Consider the following 18,687-nt stretch of genomic DNA (forward strand, 5'->3'; position numbering starts at 1 on the left):
TGTCACGTGGGGAGGGGGGGGGGGGGCCGGGGCCGCCGCCGCCGCGCTGCCCGCTGGGATGTGTAGTCCGCTGCAGCGCCCCCTGGCGGGCGGAGGCCGGGTTGCTTCACCTCAGCGGCTCGGCGCCCACCTCGGGTCATGGCGGCCGCTGCAGCCCCCTCATCCCCGCGGCCGTTTCTCCTTGTGCCGGCCCTTCTGCAGGAGCCACCCTCCCCGAGCGCCGTGAACGCGGCTGTGTCCGCGCTGCGCTGCTCCAGGGGCTCTTGTCGAGCGCTGAGGCTGCAGGAGCCAAGCCTCCCCCCCCCCCCTCCCCGGCTCCCTCATCCTCTGCCCCGGCCGCAGGGCCTGGATGTGCTGAGCCTGCAGAACATAACCCCAAATGGCAAAGGGAAGGCTTTTTATAGCTGCTGGACTCCAGCACCAGGGCAAGGCAGGGGGTGGCGAGCAGCAAGGGCCTGGAGCAGCGGCCTTGGGCCCTTCAGCAGGCACAGCGAGGGGCTGCAGCAGGGACTCTGGCCCCAGTGCCAAGGAGCCCGCAGGAGGAGGGATGCACAAAGCGCTTCCACTGCAGAGGAGCCGTCAGGTGAATGCAGCTCCCAGCCCCAGTCCCAGCCCTGCTGCAGCTCCAGGCAGGGGCTGGCAAGAGTTGAGCCAGCCCAGGTGAGAGACTGCAGTGCCCTGAAGGGGGAGAGCTCCGGGCGTCTGCCTCCTGGCTGAGCCTCACATCCAAACGCTTGAACCGGGATGCCTGAAGGCCGTGAGGGCGAAGGGAAGCAGGAGTTGTGCCAGCCCTGCGGGACCACGCTGGACTTCCTTTATCCTCCTTCCAACCTCAACAGTTCCTTGTGAGAGGAAGCTGATGCTGGCTGCTTGCTGCAGGATAGCTCGGTCCTCGTTAAAGGTCGGAGGGGACCCGGCGAGGAAGCGTGTCTAATAAAAGACACAGAAACGATGCAATGCCAGCAGATTAAATTCCCCTCGCAAGAGGCTGAGCAGAGGGCGAACGGCCCTGGAAAGGTCACTCAGTGTGAGATGCATTTCAAAGAAAGGCAGGAACAGGGCAAGGCTGGGAAAAGCACTCGGGAAGAGATGAAGAAAGCAACACGGCGTGTTCCAAGAAGCCAGGACATCAGAGGAGGGGTGGCCCGGGGTACATGGGGCACAGCAGGGTCCTGGCCCAGCTCCTGCAGGCCCCAGGTAGAAGAGTTTGGACTCTACCCAGTTCCACCCTTGCAACCTCAACCCTCTTCACTCCTCCAGGCAACACTGCTGAGAGAAGGCAAGTGGGACACTGCGCTGTGCTGTGACTGAGCGAGGACCTGCAGAGGCGTTCTTGCTGTTTCTGGAACAGCACACAAGGGTGCAGAGCCAGGAGGGAACGAACAGTGCCCTTCTCTGCACTCTCAGCAAGTCCAGCAGGCACCAACCCAAAGGCAAGGATGCCACAGAGCAAAGAGCATGTCTCCCATCTCCTCTCCACGTTTATTATCGCTTTAAACATTCCTAAGGTACAGGGCTAGGCAGGGAGCCAGCAGCTCGAGGACCTGGAACAGGGGTGGACAGCGAGCCCTGGGGCAGCTCCAGCCTGCCAGTCCCCACAGGGATCACTGAACTGGCCACGCTGGCCTGAGCAAACAGGAGCAGCTTCAGAGGGCCGGGAAGCACGCGGCACCCGGCTGGACACGGGGCAAGCGTCAAAGGCACAGCATGAGGCATGAGACCTCTGTCCTCGCCTGTGGTGTCGGAGGTCTCCTTGTGCCTCTTTGTGGGTCACGTATCCTTTGCTGCCCCTTGTGCCAGGGCACTTTCCAGCACCCTCGCAAGAGGGGCAGCAGGGAAAGGAAGCATGGAACCTGCTTTCTCAGCTCCTAGAAAGCCACATATAGAAGCAAAGACTGGGCTAAGGCACAGAGTGGAGCAAGGCAGAGAGAAGGCAAAAAGCTGCTGTGGCTCATCCATCTAAAAGCAACATGACCCAACTGCTCTGTCAGGTCCACAGCCAAGGGTTGCACTTGTTACAGCTGCTCACAAAGACTTTGGGGCAGTTGGTCCCTGCATTGCCAAAGCCAAGAGAACAAACAAGTGAGGGAGAAAGGCTGTCCAGGGATGGGCATGGAATCAGCATGGGCAAAGCTGTGACAACAGGGGAGGTTTGAGTACAAGAGCCAAAAGCCTAAATAAACAAGTGCCCTCACGCACAAAGCATTGGCCAGGGCAGCTGGGGGTGGCTGGGGCAGCAGCACATGGCAACGTGGCAAAGGATGTTGGGCTCTGTGCTGGGCTGCTTAGAAAGAAGAGTGATTCTCAGCCCCTCACAGGTCCTGGGGAGCCTCATTCAGCCTAGTGGAGCCTGGTGGGGAACTGTGTCCTCTGCATGAGATAGTTAAGCCAAAAGCAAGAGTGGTGAGCAGGAGAGGGTTGGTGTCGTGCAGAGTGGCTCCATGGGGCTAATAGCAAAGCTTGTCCTCCAGGCAGTGCCTCCTTAAGGTGAGCTGGCAGAGTCCCTCTGAGAACTGAGTTCATCACAGCAGGAGGAAGTAGAAGGAGGAAGATGCTCAGCCCTGCTCAGGGCAGAGCCTAGACAGCAGCAGAAGCTAAATGAGCCCTTTGAAGAGAAAGGGAGATCAACAGGTACCTCTGTGCAGATGCCAGGCTCAGGCTGGCAGCGTCCAAGGCTGAGAAAGGGACCCTCTGCCCTTCCAGCACCCTGCAAAGGCTCCCAGGAGACCTGGACTCCTTACAAAGCTGTAGCTCTCTGCTCATCTTGGCAGGCTCAGGTCTTGCAGGCAGAGCCCCCTTACTTGTGCTCAGGGTGGTTCTGGAGGCACTTGATGACATCAGTAACAGGTTTGCCCTCGTAGCAGATCTGATACACAGCTGTGAAGAGGGGGAACCTGTGGGCAGATGAACAAAGTCACCCCTTGCCCTATCACCACAGCTGGCAGGGTCAGAGCACCTCCTGCAGTGACGTGCAGGACCACTGGGCAGGAGCAGATAGGGCAGTGTCCTGCTGCCTCATCCAACAGGCCGTTCCTGGCCAGCTGGTTTGATGTGGGCAACGCAGAGGTTGACCTGAAGAGGAGGGACCCTGAGGGTGGGGTTCCCCTTCTGCCCCCCCCCCCCCCCCCCCCCAAAAGAGCAGGCAAGGGAGATGGCAGCACTCACTTCTCTACCGCATTCTTGCTTTTCAGGATGCGATGGAGCTCAGCAGACGTCTGGGGACCCTGCAGCTTCTGCCCATTCAACATCTCCTTCTCCAGCTGCTCAAGAGACTGGAACAACCCAACAAGTGAGGGAACCGGACCCTGCAAACCCATCTGCCACCCCACATCCCTTCCCTGGAGCCAGGCTCTGGCACTGGGCGAGTGAAGGCAGCATGTTCCATGGCGCTGCCTGGGTTTCCCTCAGCATGGGGATGCAGGTACCAGGGTTGCTCCTCTTACCTTCCCAGTCTTGGCAAAAGCCTCGGCCACCTTTCGGTTGCGGCCACCGTAGCAGGTAGTGATGAGATCAGCAACCCCACAGCTCTGCAGGAACGTGGAGGAGGTGACAGGGCCCTTGCAGAAGAGTTTGGCAAAGCCGATCATCTCCATCAGCCCCAGACGGATCACGGCAGCCTTCGTGTTGTCTCCATAGCCGAGCCCATCACAGAAACCCGCTCCTACAGCCACAACGTTCTGGAAAACAGCAGCATCGTGGAAGGGTCTGTTCCCAGTGGAACTCGGGGCTTTGCTGTGTCCATGAGCTGCCAGTGTGATCCCAAGCACAGGCTCCTGCCTGCTCCTGATGATCCAGTGATCATCATCGCTCCAAGCAGCTGAGCAGGACACATCCAAAGGGCCTTTGACCCAAAGGTCTCAGTGAGCCACAGTGCAGTACCCAGAGGGGTTCATTCTGCTGTCAGCCTCCTCCCCAGATCTGCCTGCAGGGCCATAGGGAATCCCAGGCTCTGCTAACCAAGACCTGCAAAGCCCAGTGAGCAGCTCACCCACCTTGAGAGCCCCACAGATCTCCACCGTGTCAGCTTCCTGCACCACTGTCACCCGGAAATTCGGTGTCTGCATCAGCTCCTTCAGTGTCTGCCCATGCTGCAGGTCCTTGCAGCCTGATGAGACAACAGGGGAAGGAGGAAGATGATGGGGGAAGGCCCTAAGGTAGGACTGTGCCGTTCTCCTGCCCAGTGGTGTGTTTCTGCAGCAAAAACCCTTGCAGCTAGTGCAGCGAGAGGAACCTATTGCCCAACTGATGGGCATTGCTAAACATTTGCAGGTCCAGATTGTGGGGCAGATAAGCAAGGTTCGGCCTTGGAATTCCCATAACACAGGGACAGTCCCTGCTGCTGTGTCAGGAAATTACATATCCAGTAAATGAAAGGCATCTTCAAAGGCTGCAAATGTGGGTTTGGAGACTGCTGTTCTCCCTGTTCCTGCAGTGCAAGAGCATCTCTGTGCTCGCAGTGGTAACACGCTCTGTTTGTACCTCTCCGGTCTCTGCCCCCTCCTGCACAGCACGTTTGCTTTTGTTTGAAATACAGACACTTTGAATCCTGGAACTTCTAACCCAGCAGCAAACTGGCCTGTTGGTTTTGGCTGCTGTGCCTCATTCACAAACAGTGTGGAGGATGTTAGCAACAGCCACCAGATGAGCTTTCAAGCAGCCCTGCCTGGCAACAACACGGGATCCAGGTGAGCGTCTCCCTTGAAGCGCAAGGAAACGAAGGTAGGGACTCCATTTCTAAAGGGCCTCTTGGTGTCCACCCCTTTGATTTGTGCCAGGCACGCTGCCTGATGCTGAGTCTGTGCTGGCAGGAACTTTTAGACACACAACTCTGGTTTTAATGAAGCGAGCAATCACATTGTAAACCCTGTGAATGAGCTCATCCGGCTCCTATGGAGCGGCGCTGCCTCTACTGGGCTCAGCTCATGCGAGGCAGCAGCGGTTTGAGCTGCACCACGCTCAGCCCTTTGACTCTTCCCACTCCTCGGGAGTGAAGGCTGCTGCTGAGGGGGGTTCTTGGCTCCTTACCGATGGTTGTTTCACAGAACTTCTCTTCTGCAACTTCATTTGCAATGTTGGCCCCCATGAGGACGCTCATCTCTATTCCCAGTTTCTCATGGATAATGTCAGAGATCAGCCTCAGCCCATCTGGTCCTTCATCCACCCCCTGGGAGACAACCAGGGACAGAGATGAGGACCTGCCCCCCAGCCCGTCATTCCCTGTGCTGCAATGCTCTGGTTCTCATCCCCACAGCCCTGCCAGTGCTCAGCTGCACCCCTCTCCTCACAGTGCTTGAGGTCCCCCACATGCCCTCACTCTTCCCCTCCACCAACACCCCTCCAAATCCCCACCTCCTGCATCCCCCCATAACCCCAGAGCCCAGTTTCTCCCCCAGAATCCTAGGATTCCTTTGCAGCTCCTCCAAGCCAGGCTGCTCTCAGTTAAACCCCTTTAGCCCAGCACCCCAATGACCTGCCTGGGCTCCCCCTGCTCACACCTTGATGAGTGACATCCCAACAGCATCTTTCTTCACATGGCCCTTGAGCTGGTCACAGACTTTGCCAATAAACTGGTGGGGCACCACAAAGAGGAGGATGTCAGCCCCAGCACAGGCTTTCAGCAGGTCTGGCTCTGCTACCTGAAGAGAGTAGGGCTGTTGTAAGGGTCTTGTGCCTGTACTTGTATGGTGACTATGTCCTGGATCCAAGGGGAGCAGAGGCTTGAGAGTAACTAACGGGGGCTTCCCTGTAAGGGAAGGAAGGGCACAAGTCACTGCCCCGAGGTCCCCTTTTCCAGGGCTGGCAGAGCAGAGAGGCAGAAGCAGAGCTGGTCCCACAGGAGTGCCAAGGGGCCGAGTGTCCTGGCGTGGGGCAGGAGGCCCCATGGGCCCAGAGCACAGCCAGCAAATGGCCTCAAGCCCAGGCTGTAGGATACCGGAGCAGGGGCAAAGGTGGGCAGCGAGAGCAGCCAGGGCTGCAGCTCGTCCAAGCACAGATCAAGGTCACTGGGAGCGTGTCACCGAGCCTGTGCAGCCCGCGGCATCCCCTGCCTTCACAGCACAGTGCCCAGGGCTCCGGCGGGGCTGTTTATTACCTCTCACCACAGCCTGGCTGCCAGCACCGGCCCTGGCGCTCGGCGGGGAGGCCACCACGGTGCCACACTCACCACGTTGGGGGGCAGCTTGTGCCCTGGCAGGTACTTGACGTTCTCGTGCTCTGTGTTGATGATGTCCGTGAGCCGCCGGCCGCCCACCTCCTCCTGCAGCACCCACATGTTCACCTGGTTCTCGAAGGTGCTCAGCCGCGCCGCGTTGCTGCCGGCGATCTTGGCGATGGCCGAGCCCCTGCACGGGCAGAGCAGAGCCAGGGGGCAGTGGGCACGGGGACAGCTCGTACCGGGGGCCACCGTGCCCAGTGCCCGAGGGCAGGGGCTCACCAGTTGCCGGAGCCCACGATGCAGACTCTTTTGCCACCCATGGTGCCGGGAGCCGGGGGCACTGCGCAGCGCCGAGCCCCGCCGCTGCTATTTCAAGGCTGGCCGGAGCAGCGGGAGCGGGGACGGCCCCGTCCCGCCTCTGGCCCCGCCTCACCCCGGGGAACCGGGCACCAGAGCCCCGGGGCGGCCCCAGCGGTGCTCGGTATCGCGGGGCTGCACCGCAGGTGCGTATTGCTTCCCTGGAGCAAAGGGGAAACGGCTGTGCCAAATCTGTGCTGAACCGGGAGTCAGGACTGCCAAATCTCTCCCTTTTCCTGTAATAAAGCGTTTTATTCTCCCTCTCTTCCGAAGTGCCATTTCCCCCCCGAGGAAGGACAAACCACCTGGCTGCAGACCCAGGCCACAGCTCCCTCCCTCATCTCACTGCCTGAAGCAGCAGCAGCAGCAACTACCTGACCTCAGGCAAACTGCTCACCCTTCTCTAGAGCATCTCTTGATGCTCCAAGGGCTTAGAGGTTTTCTGTACAGCATTATCACAGTGCTACGTTTATGAACAAGGCAGGGTGAGCAGAGAATTCCCTTTTCCACAGTTTTAAACCCTTGTATGTAAGCTTTAATACAGGTTCCTCAAAATGCCACCTGATGCCCATGGGGCACGTAACAGGCTGCCACATTCTGCAAGGCAGCAGAGGGTGAAAATAGGGACGAGTGGATTTTATCAGCAGATTGGTCGCTGCATTTCCAGTTTTGCTCAAGTGACTTTGCTTGTTTGCCACCAAAGCACTTTGCAAAGGCTCAACAGACTCTGCAAGCCAAGAGATCCCTACACCAACGGCGCTCTATAAAAGGCCAAAATATGAAGAACCTTTTCGCTCGTCTCTTAACCCAGTTGGCTTTGAGAAGTGGAGATAATCCTGTCCCTCTGCCCCTTCCCAGGCAAGCAAATGAAGCATCATCCCCCAAGCTGAGAGGAAGGGTGCTGGCAGCACAGAAGGAGGAGGACAGCTTCCTTCACAGGAGGCTTTTATTAAAACTGGGTGACGTCTACAAGGATACAGTACAAAAAAAATTTGGTCCATGGAAAAAAAACCCATAATAGTCAGTTAAGAAAATCAGTTACTCTGCAACAGCTACATTTGCCTACGTGGGACTCAGCATCCTTCATGTGTGATTCCCCTGAGGAGTCAGTGGGCTGCTTCATCAGCACCAAGACCTTCACCCCAGTACCACAGAGGAGCCATTGCCTAAGGGGGCAGAGGAGAAGGGAAGTCGAGTCTATTACTCACAGACATGTATAACACAGACACAAGGAGCAGGGCCACCCAAATTCATAGCAACCTTCCCAACCACACCAAAGGTGGGTGTGGGGATGGGGATGGGGGGGGCATCAGTAATGTGGCTTTGCAGCTATTCCAAGAGAATCCAACCAACTTTCAAGTCCATTTGCATTACAGTCCCGAGCAGAAATACCAAGATCTAGGTCAAGAGAAGGCTTTCTCTTACACTTCACCACTAGTAATTCATTCCATGAAGAGGCATCTGGGCTGCTGCTCCCCAGAGTAGAGAAAAATCTACTTGTACATTCCTGAAACCATGCTGGGCCTTGCGGCAGCCCCAAAACCTACTTGACTAAAACCCACAGGAGCTTCAGCATGGAAACACACCTGCTAACTCCTACACGCTTGGAGATACATCCATTCCCAAGGACTGTCCTGTTCCACCCTCAGACCCACACAAAGGAGCCTCTGGTCCCCACAGCAAGTGACACAGGGTAACTGTCCCAAAGGAATATGCCTACAACATTGTGTCCCCGCACAATTCCACCAGGCAGTTGCTGCATCCCCTCTCCCTGCTACAGGGTGAAGCAGCAGCCAGATGGTTTGAGGCAACAGCAAGTGGAGGTCTTTTGAAGCACAGAGAGGTCTCACCACTCCAGTGCTTCCACATCCCTGCAATAAACCAACATCTCCTCTGCCCTGTGATACCAGCCTAGGACAGTCTGTCAAAGAACACAAAGGGAACAGGGCAGGAAAAGGGGCAGGGGAAGAAGCGATTCTCTACAGAGTCCAGGGACTTCCTCAAGGAGGAGAGTGACCCATGAGGCAGCCCAGTGCAGCAGCACCCTCCACACGAGGGAGTGAGGGCAGGGAGGTATGTCAGCTCACAGCATCCTGCCCACTACATCTCCTGGTAGCTTCCTATAACACGAGGCAGGGAAGAGACTAGCCACAGAACTCCACTTTTACAGCAGCTCCAGGCTTCCCAGAGCCAGGTCCCGTGTGCCACAACTAGATGCTAGTTGGGGGAAGAAGAGGTTGTGGTTTCTGAACTTGAGAAAGGCTCCAAGTCAGCAGCTGCAACTGGCTATGGGGACACACTACAGGCAGTGCAGAGTCAAGGGGAGGCTCTCGGAAGCCTTGGGACTGGGCAAGGCAACAGTCAGGAAGAAAACCAGGTAGAAATGTGTGTTCACTGGAGCCCATCTGCTTGCCACGGCCCAGCAGATTGCAGGTATCCTGGAGCTGCCCCAACAGGGACAATGCCAGGATGAATAATGAGGCGGCCTCGCTGCCGGAGTGGGATTATGTGAGCTTTAACAGCGTACTCTGCAGCTCTGGCTCCACAAAGAGCTGTGATGCCTTCTGGTGGGGAGGAGCAGAGCATCTATGTGTTCCGGATTCCCAGGGCCTGCTCCAGTTCCTGCCGTCTCTGCTGCACCTGCAAGAGAAGCCAGAGGGGAGCATTAACATACACGGATGGTGCAGCACCACAGCATCCCAGGAACACAGGGCCCAGCTGGAAACTGGGCGAGCTCAAACTGGGAGCAAGAGGCATCAGCAGTGTCTACAAGTGGAGCTTAACACTGCCACTCTCCACGAGGAGCATCTGTCCCCATGTCGTGACAGGTACTCAGGACCACTGAGTACAGAGGAGGACCCCTGCTTGGAGACACTCACCTTGGAGTAAAAGTATCTGCACACAGCTTCCTGAGCCCATGGCTGGAAGTAGAACTCAGCTCTACGCTCCTCTTCTGGATTCCCAACAACATCAGTCATTGTCTGGAGAGCACAAAGGACGAAACAGTTCAGGGAGTGCAAAAGCTCTGGCTGAGCAAACCCACAGCCCTCCCCTTTCCTCAAAGGCATTTCAGTAGAGTCAGGTCAGGTTCTTCCACTTGACTCCAATTCTAATCTTGCTTTCTGAGCAGGAAATTGCCTCTCTCTCTCAGTGGGAGCTGGTTATAATGAGGGAAGAGTGTGACTGGATCCACCTTCCACACAAGTCAAAGCTTTTACCTTTAAATCCCGGCACTGGGACTGGAGCCAGTCGTTGATGAAGCCCTGAGGATCTCGAGCAAAGCTCAGCATGAACTCCCGCTGGGTCTTCAGCTGGTTAATTGTCTCTATTGTTTCATGAATCTGAAGGAGATAAACACAGAACTAAACTGCTGAATAGGGGAAAAAGTCACACTGAAACATCAAGAGATGGCACCACATGAAGGCGAATCCTTCTACTCCCTGGCTGTCTTACACCTGTCCAACAGGGTTTTTCAGCTCCCTGAACTCCTGTCCTGTTCAGGGCTCACCTGCTCCAGACACATTCCCACTCAGCAAGGAGAGGGGCAGACCTGAAGGAGCTCTCTCCTACCTTGTTATCCAGAGCAGCAATTTCCTGTTGACTGGCTGTGGATAGCAGGAAGGAATTCATCTGAGTTTTCAAGGTATCATCCACCTCCACATCGATGTCATAGCAAGCTGTTTTCTTCTGGTCGTTTGGGTCAACACTAGGGGCAGCCACAAGAAAGAAGCTAAAATAAGTGAGCAGCTCAAGACAGCACCAAACCGTAGCTCCTGTAGGATGATGCAGCAGATGGATTGCAGGCAGGGAGAAGCCACGTTAGTCTTAGAGCTGAAGCTAACACCAAGCAGCAAAGCTCCACTGATGCCTTTGCAGCACAAGGACCAAGGGATTGCTCCAAGCAGATTTCTATCTACAGAAGTGGAACGCAAAGGACAGCATGAACGTGGGAGTGCCTGGTGGAACAGAGGGACGTGGTAAACGAAAGAGGCGGCTGTTCTCGTACAAAGAAACAATGACAGGCAACAAGAGAACTGCTGCTGAAAACCAGAACATAGCACATTGCCTTCCTGTGCCAGCCCCATCCATCCCCTCCACTCCTCCTTCTAGAAATATAAAGAAAGAAATGAAGACAGGCTGAGAAAGTTGGGACTGTTCAGCCTGGAGAAGAGGAGCTGCGGGGAGACCTCAGAGCAGCCTTCAAGTATCTGAAGAGGGCTATAAGGATGCTGCAGAAGGACCTTCATCAGGGAGTGGAGCAATAGGACAAGGGGTGATGAGTTCAAACAAACAGGGGAAGTTCAGGTTGGAGATAAGGCAGAAGCTCTTCCCTGGGAAGGTGCTGAGGGGCTGGCACAGGGTGCCCAGAGAAGCTGTGGCTGCCCCATCCCTGGCAGTGTTTAAAGCCAGGTTGGACACAGGGGCTTGGAGCAAGCTGCTCTAGGGGAAGGTGTCCCTGCCTATGGCAGGTTGTTGGAACTGGATGACCTTAAGGTCCTTTCCAACCCAAACCATTCTGTGATTCTAGGAATATGAACAGAACTATGAGATCAAGCAGAGCAGTGCTCTCACCTGATCACATGATTGATGATGATCGGCTCTGGGGGCATAAGCAATGCGTGAAGCCTTTGTGGGATTTCAGAGAACTTCATCCGCTGGGATTCAAATATCTGTGACAGAAACACAGGGCTAAGGGAAGGGGATGGGGGCTCCGTGCCAGTCATCACTGGCTGCTGACAAAGCAAAGCTGAGACAGTCGCTTGTTCCAGCCCCAGGTACCTGCTGGAGGTATTTGTCACAGATGACGTATTCCCTCTCGTGGGGGTCCTGGAGCTTGTGGGTCTTGATGTACTGCCACAATGCCTGGATGATCACTGGCCGGGTCTGGGTGTGAATCCCCAAGAGACGAGCCAGGCGAGGATCCAGTTTGAACTGGGGAGGCTGAAGCACAAAGCAGAGCAAAGTGAGATGAACCCAGGCAGAGCTGGCTGTGCCCAGCACTGTTACTCCTAGCACCTTACCTGGTAATCCAGCATCAGGAGGACGGTACAGCGCACATTTACATCGCCCGGCCTCTTCACCTGGAAGCCATCTGTCTCCTGAGTTGTAGCAGTCCTGTGCCACTGCAACAGGAAGGGGCATTTAAAAGCATGCCCACACTTGGTTCCCTCTGCTCTGCTGCTTGACACCCGACGAGCTCGCCAGTACATCCCACCCACCTGAAAGTCACCATCCCCACTTACAGCTTGAAACAGGAGTTAACACATTTGTTCAGACCCCAGCAAGTCAGAGGAAAAGCTAAGATGAGAATTCAAGAGCTCCTGGCTCCCAGCCACTTGTTCAAGCCTGAAGTGTCCCCACCTCTTGAGTTACAAGAGATATACAAACCCTGTCTGCTGAAACACCAACCCATTTTTAGAGGTAACACAGCGAAAAGAAGCTCACCTCTACTAGGTGATTGTCAGGGCCATACAGGTCTTTATCAAGTTCAATGACCAGAGATTTAAAGAAGGATGAGAACTTTCTTTTCTGCTTGGTGGCATCATATTTGGACAAAGCAGACTGCAAGCAACACAGGAAGGAAAAGCATTAGGACAGCAAGTCTCAGCACTCAAGCACAGCCACCGTGCATGACAGCATTCCTTTAAGTTCTGAACACCTAAATTCACCAACGTGTGCTTGAAAATCAAGTTCCAAGTCAGAAAGTGAAAGACTGGAGTTAAAAGATGAGCTTGCAGGAATTAAATCACTCAGCAATGACATACAATGCCCCCATTCTCAGAGCCAGGGTACACCAGTGCCACTGATCTGCTCTCACCAGTAATTCTTAGAGCTATAAGAACTTTGTATAACTCATGTCCTTGGACCCTTCGGTCTCCAAGTTGGGCTCTCGGTCTCGTCACCATCAGACTCCTTGGAAAACAGAGATGAAGGAGGATATCAAGCCCCTAGCTCTGCTCTCAGACACTAAGACACTGCTTTCATTGCCAATTCCAGAACCACACAGTTGGGTATTTCACACTTACATCCTCCAGCAGCCGCCCTTCCACCCGGAGCTCCCAGGAGGCGACTGTTCCTTCACCATCCTCTGCGTCTGACTTGGCTGGATTGAAGGTATTGGAGATAAAAATACGCAGCTTTCGTTTTTGCTAAAGGGAAGAACATTGGCACAGTGTTCATTCTGAAACAGAGGGTTATCTTGCTTATGTTCTGCTAAAACGAAGCTCGATGGGTTTAACTGCCTCATATTCCCCATCTCCTGGGGCAGACAACAATGGAAGAGGCATTTCTGGTTCCATTGCTATATCTGGAGCATTAAGGCTCCTAATACCCCATGCTTACAGGGAGATAACAGCTTCAGTGCCCTCCTGCTGTTGTAAGTGAAGCAAGAGCCTCCAAACCTTCCTTCTGGTAACCACAAACACTGCCCTCCCCTACCTTAATGGGTCTCTTCAAAGCCTCCTGGATATCCAAGCGCTTCCTCATGATGGTCTGGTCCAACTTCCTTTCAAAGGCCAGAAGGTCCATGTAGGCCTGAGACTCGGGGACAAGCTCACGAATCTACAGCCAACCAAGCACACAAATCACTGTCGGTGTCCCCGTCCCTCTCCAGCCAACCCCACCCCACCCCAGGCTGCAGCCACACGTGCCACTCACCCTCTGAGGTAGAATTTTATCAGCCATCTTCTTCTTTTTAGCGCTGTTGAGGAAGAAGACGCAGAGGCATTAAATGAGCAACCGCTTTGTGCGGGTTAACTGCAGCGTTCACAAAGAGAGCCACACGATGGCTCCTTCTCTGGTTGCTGCTGGGGGCATTAGCAGTGCTCTCGTCTGTGCCAGGCTCAGGATTTCATTTCCAGGGACACTCTGGATTACCCATCGAGCTTTTGATTCCCCTGGTGCAGTGTGGCTGATTCCCTGACACTTCACATCCCACATGAGAGCTGAGCATGGGCAGAATGATCTCAGTCCATTGCAGATGGACCTTTCGAGGAGATGCATTTGAAATCAAGGCCCGAATCACCAAGGCCCCACGTTGTACCGCTAGGAACAACACCTAAACCTGCTCCTGCCTCGCAGCTGCACGTTATTCCTTCGTGCTGGAAGCTCCCCACTCCCACAGGAGCTCACAAGGGAACTGATGGCCTTGGAGTCCTCAACAAGACCCAGCCATGAAAGCCCGAGCACAGCACGAAGGTCAAACACCCAGCCACAACCCAACAGAGCAGCTTTGTGCTGCTCACCCCATGCTGGTGACTGATGCTTCCTGCTGCCCATGCCCTGATCAGTCCCTGCTTTGCGATTCTGGGGGTGCCCATCTGCACCGCAAAGCCAGCGTGTCCCAGTGGGGGCTTTGGGGAGAGAGGCAACCATCTGTAACCCTGCTTAGGGATGCACCGGGATACCCACGCTGCCTGGGGATGCGCTGGGATGTCCCTGCTGCCCAGGGATGTGCCAGGATGCCCAGGGATGTGCCAGGATGCCCACACTGCCTGGGGATGCCCCTGCTGCCCAGGAATGCTCCGGGATGTCCCTGCTGCCCAGGGATGCACCGGAATGCCCGGGGATACGCCAGGATACCCGTGCTGCCCGGGGATGCCCCTGTTGTCTGGGGATGCGCCAGGATGCCCCTGCTGCCCAGGGATGCACCGGAATGCCCAAGGATGTGCCAGGCAGGATACCCGCGCTGCCCAGGGATGCCCCCATTGGCCGGAGATGCCCCTGATGCCCAGGGATACGCCAGGACGCCCGGGGATGAGCTGGGATGCCCAGGGATGCACCGGAATGCCTGGGGATGCACCAGGATACCCACGCTGCCCCCGATGACCGGGGATGCCCCCATTGCCCGGGGATGCGCCGGGATGCCTGGGGATGCCCCTGCTGCCCAGAGATGCACCGGAATGCCCAGGGATGTGCCAGGCAGGATACCCGCGCTGCCCAGGGATGCCCCCGTTATCCGGGGATGCCCCTGATGCCCAGGGATATGCCAGGACGGCCGGGGATGAGCCGGGATGTCCAGGAATGCCGGGGGATGCTCCAGGATACCCACGCTGCCCCCGATGACCGCGGGCATGATGACCGGGGATGCCCCCATTGCCCGGGGATGCCCCTGCTGCCCAGAGATGCACCAGAATGCCCAGGTATGTGCCAGGCAGGATACCCGCACTGCCCAGAGATGCCCACGTTATCCGGGGATGCCCCCATTGCCCGGAGATGCCCCTGATGCCCAGGGATATGCCAGGGCGCCCGAGGATGAGCCGGGATGCCCAGGGATGCACCAGAATGCCCAGGGATGCACCAGGATACCCACGCTACCCCCGATGCCCGGGGATGCCCCATTGCCCGGGGATGCGCCGGGATGCCCGGGGATGCCCCCAATGACCGGGGATGCCCCCGTTGCCCGGGGATGCGCCGGGATGCCCGGGGGTTGCCGGCCCTTACTTGTGGTTGCGGTTGGGCACTGCCTGCGGCTGCACCTGCTGGAGCTGCTGCGGCGCGGGCCTCTTGCGGGCCTGGTCCAGGCTGGCCTGCGCCATCCCGGGCCGCACCGCCGGGCTCCCACCGTACCCAGGCGGCCCCATGGAGGGGCCCTGCGGCGCCAGCCGGCTGCCCGGTAACATCCCGGGGCGCTGCGGAGAGAAGAGAACCGCTCCAGTGCCCACCGGGACCCACCGGCCCCGGCCCCGGCCCCGCCGCCTCCGCTCCCTCCCGCCCCGCCCCGCTCGGCCCCGCCGGCCCCTCCCCCGCCTCACCGGGTAGGCGGCTCCCGGCAGCGGCGAACGGTACAGGCCCTGTCCCGGAGCCGGGCCCATGCGCACCGGCCCGCCCGGTGTGCCCGGTCCCAGCGCGCCGGCCCCGGCAGCGGCCCCACCGCCGCCGCCGCTGGGAGTCACCGACTGGAAGCCCGCCCGCGCCGCCATCTTCTCCAGCACAAAGGGGAGCGGGCCGGAACCGGACGTTGGCCATAGAGAGCGCGGGTGGGTGCCGCGCTAGAGCGGCGCAGCCCGCAGCTGGCGCCCTCTGCTGGCTGGAGGCCGCGCTGGAGGCGGGGGTGTAAGGTCAATGGTGGGGTGCGGGGTCCGTGATGGTTGTTCTTGGGGTGCAGGGTGCTGGAGGTGGGGGTACAGGGTCCGTGATGGTTGTTCTTGGGGTACAGGGTCCGTGATGGTTGTTCTTGGGGTGTAGGGTCCGTGATGGTTGTTCTTGGGGTGCAGGGTGCTGGAGGTGGGGGTGCAGGGTCCGTGATGGTTGTTCTTGGGGTGCAGGGTCCGTGATGGTTGTTCTTGGGGTACAGGGTCCGTGATGGTTGTTCTTGGGGTGCGGGGTCCGTGATGGTTGTTCTTGGGGTGCGGGGTCTGTGATGGTTGTTCTTGGGGTACGGGGTCTGTGATGGTTGTTCTTGGGGTGCAGAGTCCATGATGGTTGTTCTTGGGGTGTAGGGTCCGTGATGGTTGTTCTTGGGGTGCAGAGTCCATGATGGTTGTTCTTGGGGTGTAGGGTCCGTGATGGTTGTTCTTGAGGCACAGGGTCTGTGATGGTTGTTCTTGGGGTGCAGAGTCCTGGGAGCAATGCTTATAGGGAGCCTGAGAGGGATACAAAGGCCATAGGGTGGGAGATGCAGCAGCTGTGTCAGCGGCTCCCATCTCCATGCAAAGCAGAAGGTGGATTCAGCTCCTTGAATCCTGAGGCTGGCAGCCATCGAGCTGCCTTCACGTGTGCTCAGGGACTCATCCGCCTCCCTCAGCTGACACCGCACTCATTTTGATCTCTCCTGTCCCAATTTAGCCTGGCTGATTTCCACTGCAGCCATAGGCGTTACTGCATGGGAGCTGAGGAGGGTTGGGGTGTCAGTCCCACACTTGCCAGGCCATAACTGCAGCACTCGGTGCTATAAATACGTGCCTATGGCAGGAGATGCTGGTCCTGAAGCCTCCCCTGCTCTGGGATGCGCTCACCATGTCCTGCAACATCTTAAGAAGTAACCTTAGGGAGGCATAAAAGGACTGAATGGAGTCAGGTTTAGGCTGAGCACCCAGCAAAGGTTTCCTGTCTCCCTTGACAGCGACTTGGTTTGCGTGCTGTTAGAATGAAAGGCCACTTTCTGCAAGTATTAACATTAAGTTCCCTATTCCCCGGAGCACTTACCCTTGTGTGTGCTCAGAGAGAGCAAAGGGACACAAACCCTGCCCGCAGGAACCTGGGAATGAAAGCCAAACGAGTGCTCACCCCACAAGTGTTAAGCAGTTCACGATGCTCATGGGTCGTTTCCGACCTTGTCCTGCACAGGGCATAGGCATTGTTGAGTGAGCAAAGTGTTGGCCCCTTTCCTGCCAGATGCGGTATTCCCTATCCTTAGTGGAGAAGATGAAGCGTTGAGCACAGCCATTAACTGTTGTCTCAGCATCCGTGTGTCTGCAGTTAATTTAATGCCACCTCCGACAGGCTTGGCGCCCGGCAGCCTGATGAAATATTCATGGCGAGGAGAAGCACTGGAACTTATCTGCTCTGTGTTGTTCAAGCTGCAACTTCGAGGCTTCAAACCCGGCGGGAGCCTTTCGGGCAGGCTGGGAAGCTGCTGGGCTCTGCTGCGAGGAGCACACAGGGGGAGAGGGAGAGGAAGCAAGAGCTCACCTGAGAAGTGAGCTGGGACTCAGCTGCTGAGCTGGGCACCAGGGTCTTGGGAGAGCCCCCAGTGCATGAGCCGAGCTGGGGGAGCCCCCAGCCCTCAGCCCCTTCTGACCTGTCCTCTTTATGCCCTGCCACCCGCTGTGATGCGCGAGAAACACACGGAGGAAATAAGCCCGGCTGCCTTAGCTCAGTGCCTGTCCTTTCTCCTGCCCTGAGGCTTCGCTTGGTTCGCTCCCTTCCTCGTGCTCCTTCGTTTCCCTGCGCCCGCTGGCACAAGGCAGCTCCTCTGAAACCTCCTTCCCCAAGCAGTAAAGCTCTGGCTCCAGGCAGCCGAGCGGCATCCAGGGCTCTGTAATTATATCTCAGTGCCTGTTTCTGCTGGCAGCTTTAGCAGCGAGCGAGTGGGAACCAGGAATTATTGCCAGGGAGGAGAAGAGGTGATGCTATCTGTGCCACGGCTCTGTGCATGTTGCATGATTAATCCTTGCTCTGGAGGGTTTCAGCAGCCACACAATCCACCAGATAAACACAGCAGCGGGCAAAAAGGTGCTTCACGGGGTTTAGTGTGGAGAAGAGAAGGCTCAGGGGGGGACCTTATCGCTCCCTACAACTGCCTGACAGGAGGATGGAGCCAGGAGGGGCTGGGTTCTGCTCCCAAGGAACAAGGGATGGGACAAGAGGAACCGGCCTCAAGCTGCACCAGGGCAGGGTTAGATGGAGCTGAGGAACAATTCCTTCCCCAAAGGGTGCTCAGGCATTGGAAGAGGCTGTGAAGGAGTCCTGGAGCCACCGTCCCTGCAAGTGCTCACACACTGTGTAGCCCTCAGAGCCATGGGTCAGTGGTGGCCTTGGCAATGCTGGGAACGGTTGGATTTGATGAGCTTAAAGCTCTTTTCCAACCCGGTTGGTTCTGTGGTTCTGTGATCTCAGGCCTGGGGGTGCCCCAGCCCCTCCTTGGACCATCAGAGCTGCTTCCCGCTAAATGTAATTAACTCCTTGTCTTGTGCCCAGCGTGAGCCTCGCACCACGGAGTGACAGACACCCTGCAGAGTGCCAGCCCTGCGCAGCCAACATGTGATGCTCCCACTGGATCCTGGAATCATGGAATGGTTTCAGTTGGAAGGGACCTTAAAGCTCCTCCAGTTCCAACCCCCTGCCATGGGCAGGGACCCCTTCCACTGGAGCAGGGTGCTCCAAGCCCCTGTGTCCAACCTGGCCTTGAACACTGGCAGGGATGGGGCAGCCACAGCTTCTCTGGGCACCCTGTGCCAGCGCCTCAGCACCCTAACCCACACAGGGCTGTGCCTGTGCAACGCGAGGCGGTGACAGACGGATGGGGTGACCTCTCCCAGCACAGCCCAGCAAGTTAATGGGGAGCTGAGGAAGAGATTACAGCTTGCAGAGGCAGGGTCGCTGCAACAGGAGCTGCTGTGAGCACCGCTGCGCAGGGAGCAGGCACGGTCAGCTGCTCTGCCTGCTCACAGTGCCTGCCTGCAATTACTTGAGGTTCATTAACTCCCTTCTGGCCTTCGCTGTATCATCTCGGT

At 57.1% G+C, this 18,687-nt stretch overlaps 2 protein-coding genes across 2 annotated transcripts; both read right to left on the reverse strand.

The window, feature by feature from the left end:
* Positions 1-1,456: 1,456 nt before the first annotated feature.
* Positions 1,457-6,545, reverse strand: GPD1 (glycerol-3-phosphate dehydrogenase 1). The gene is made up of 8 exons (XM_061443344.1): positions 6,434-6,545; positions 6,164-6,341; positions 5,496-5,636; positions 5,026-5,164; positions 3,993-4,105; positions 3,444-3,677; positions 3,166-3,272; positions 1,457-2,894 (listed from the first exon to the last, which is right to left on the reverse strand). The coding sequence occupies exons 1-8, from the start codon at positions 6,472-6,474 to the stop codon at positions 2,798-2,800; spliced, it is 1,050 nt and encodes a 349-aa protein (XP_061299328.1). The 5' UTR covers positions 6,475-6,545; the 3' UTR covers positions 1,457-2,797.
* An 894-nt stretch (positions 6,546-7,439) lies between these two features.
* On the reverse strand, positions 7,440-15,445 carry SMARCD1 (SWI/SNF related, matrix associated, actin dependent regulator of chromatin, subfamily d, member 1). The gene is made up of 13 exons (XM_061443319.1): positions 15,265-15,445; positions 14,954-15,141; positions 13,169-13,211; positions 12,950-13,072; positions 12,538-12,660; positions 11,957-12,073; positions 11,533-11,634; positions 11,291-11,452; positions 11,084-11,181; positions 10,082-10,217; positions 9,730-9,852; positions 9,391-9,492; positions 7,440-9,151 (listed from the first exon to the last, which is right to left on the reverse strand). The coding sequence occupies exons 1-13, from the start codon at positions 15,430-15,432 to the stop codon at positions 9,098-9,100; spliced, it is 1,539 nt and encodes a 512-aa protein (XP_061299303.1). The 5' UTR covers positions 15,433-15,445; the 3' UTR covers positions 7,440-9,097.
* Between the last annotated feature and the right edge of the window lie 3,242 nt (positions 15,446-18,687).

Source organism: Pezoporus flaviventris, unplaced genomic scaffold, assembly GCF_033815535.1.
Source record: "Pezoporus flaviventris isolate CSIRO_AGI_PZ_B2104156 unplaced genomic scaffold, CSIRO_AGI_Pfla_v1 ptg000350l, whole genome shotgun sequence".
Lineage (NCBI taxonomy): Eukaryota > Metazoa > Chordata > Aves > Psittaciformes > Psittacidae > Pezoporus > Pezoporus flaviventris.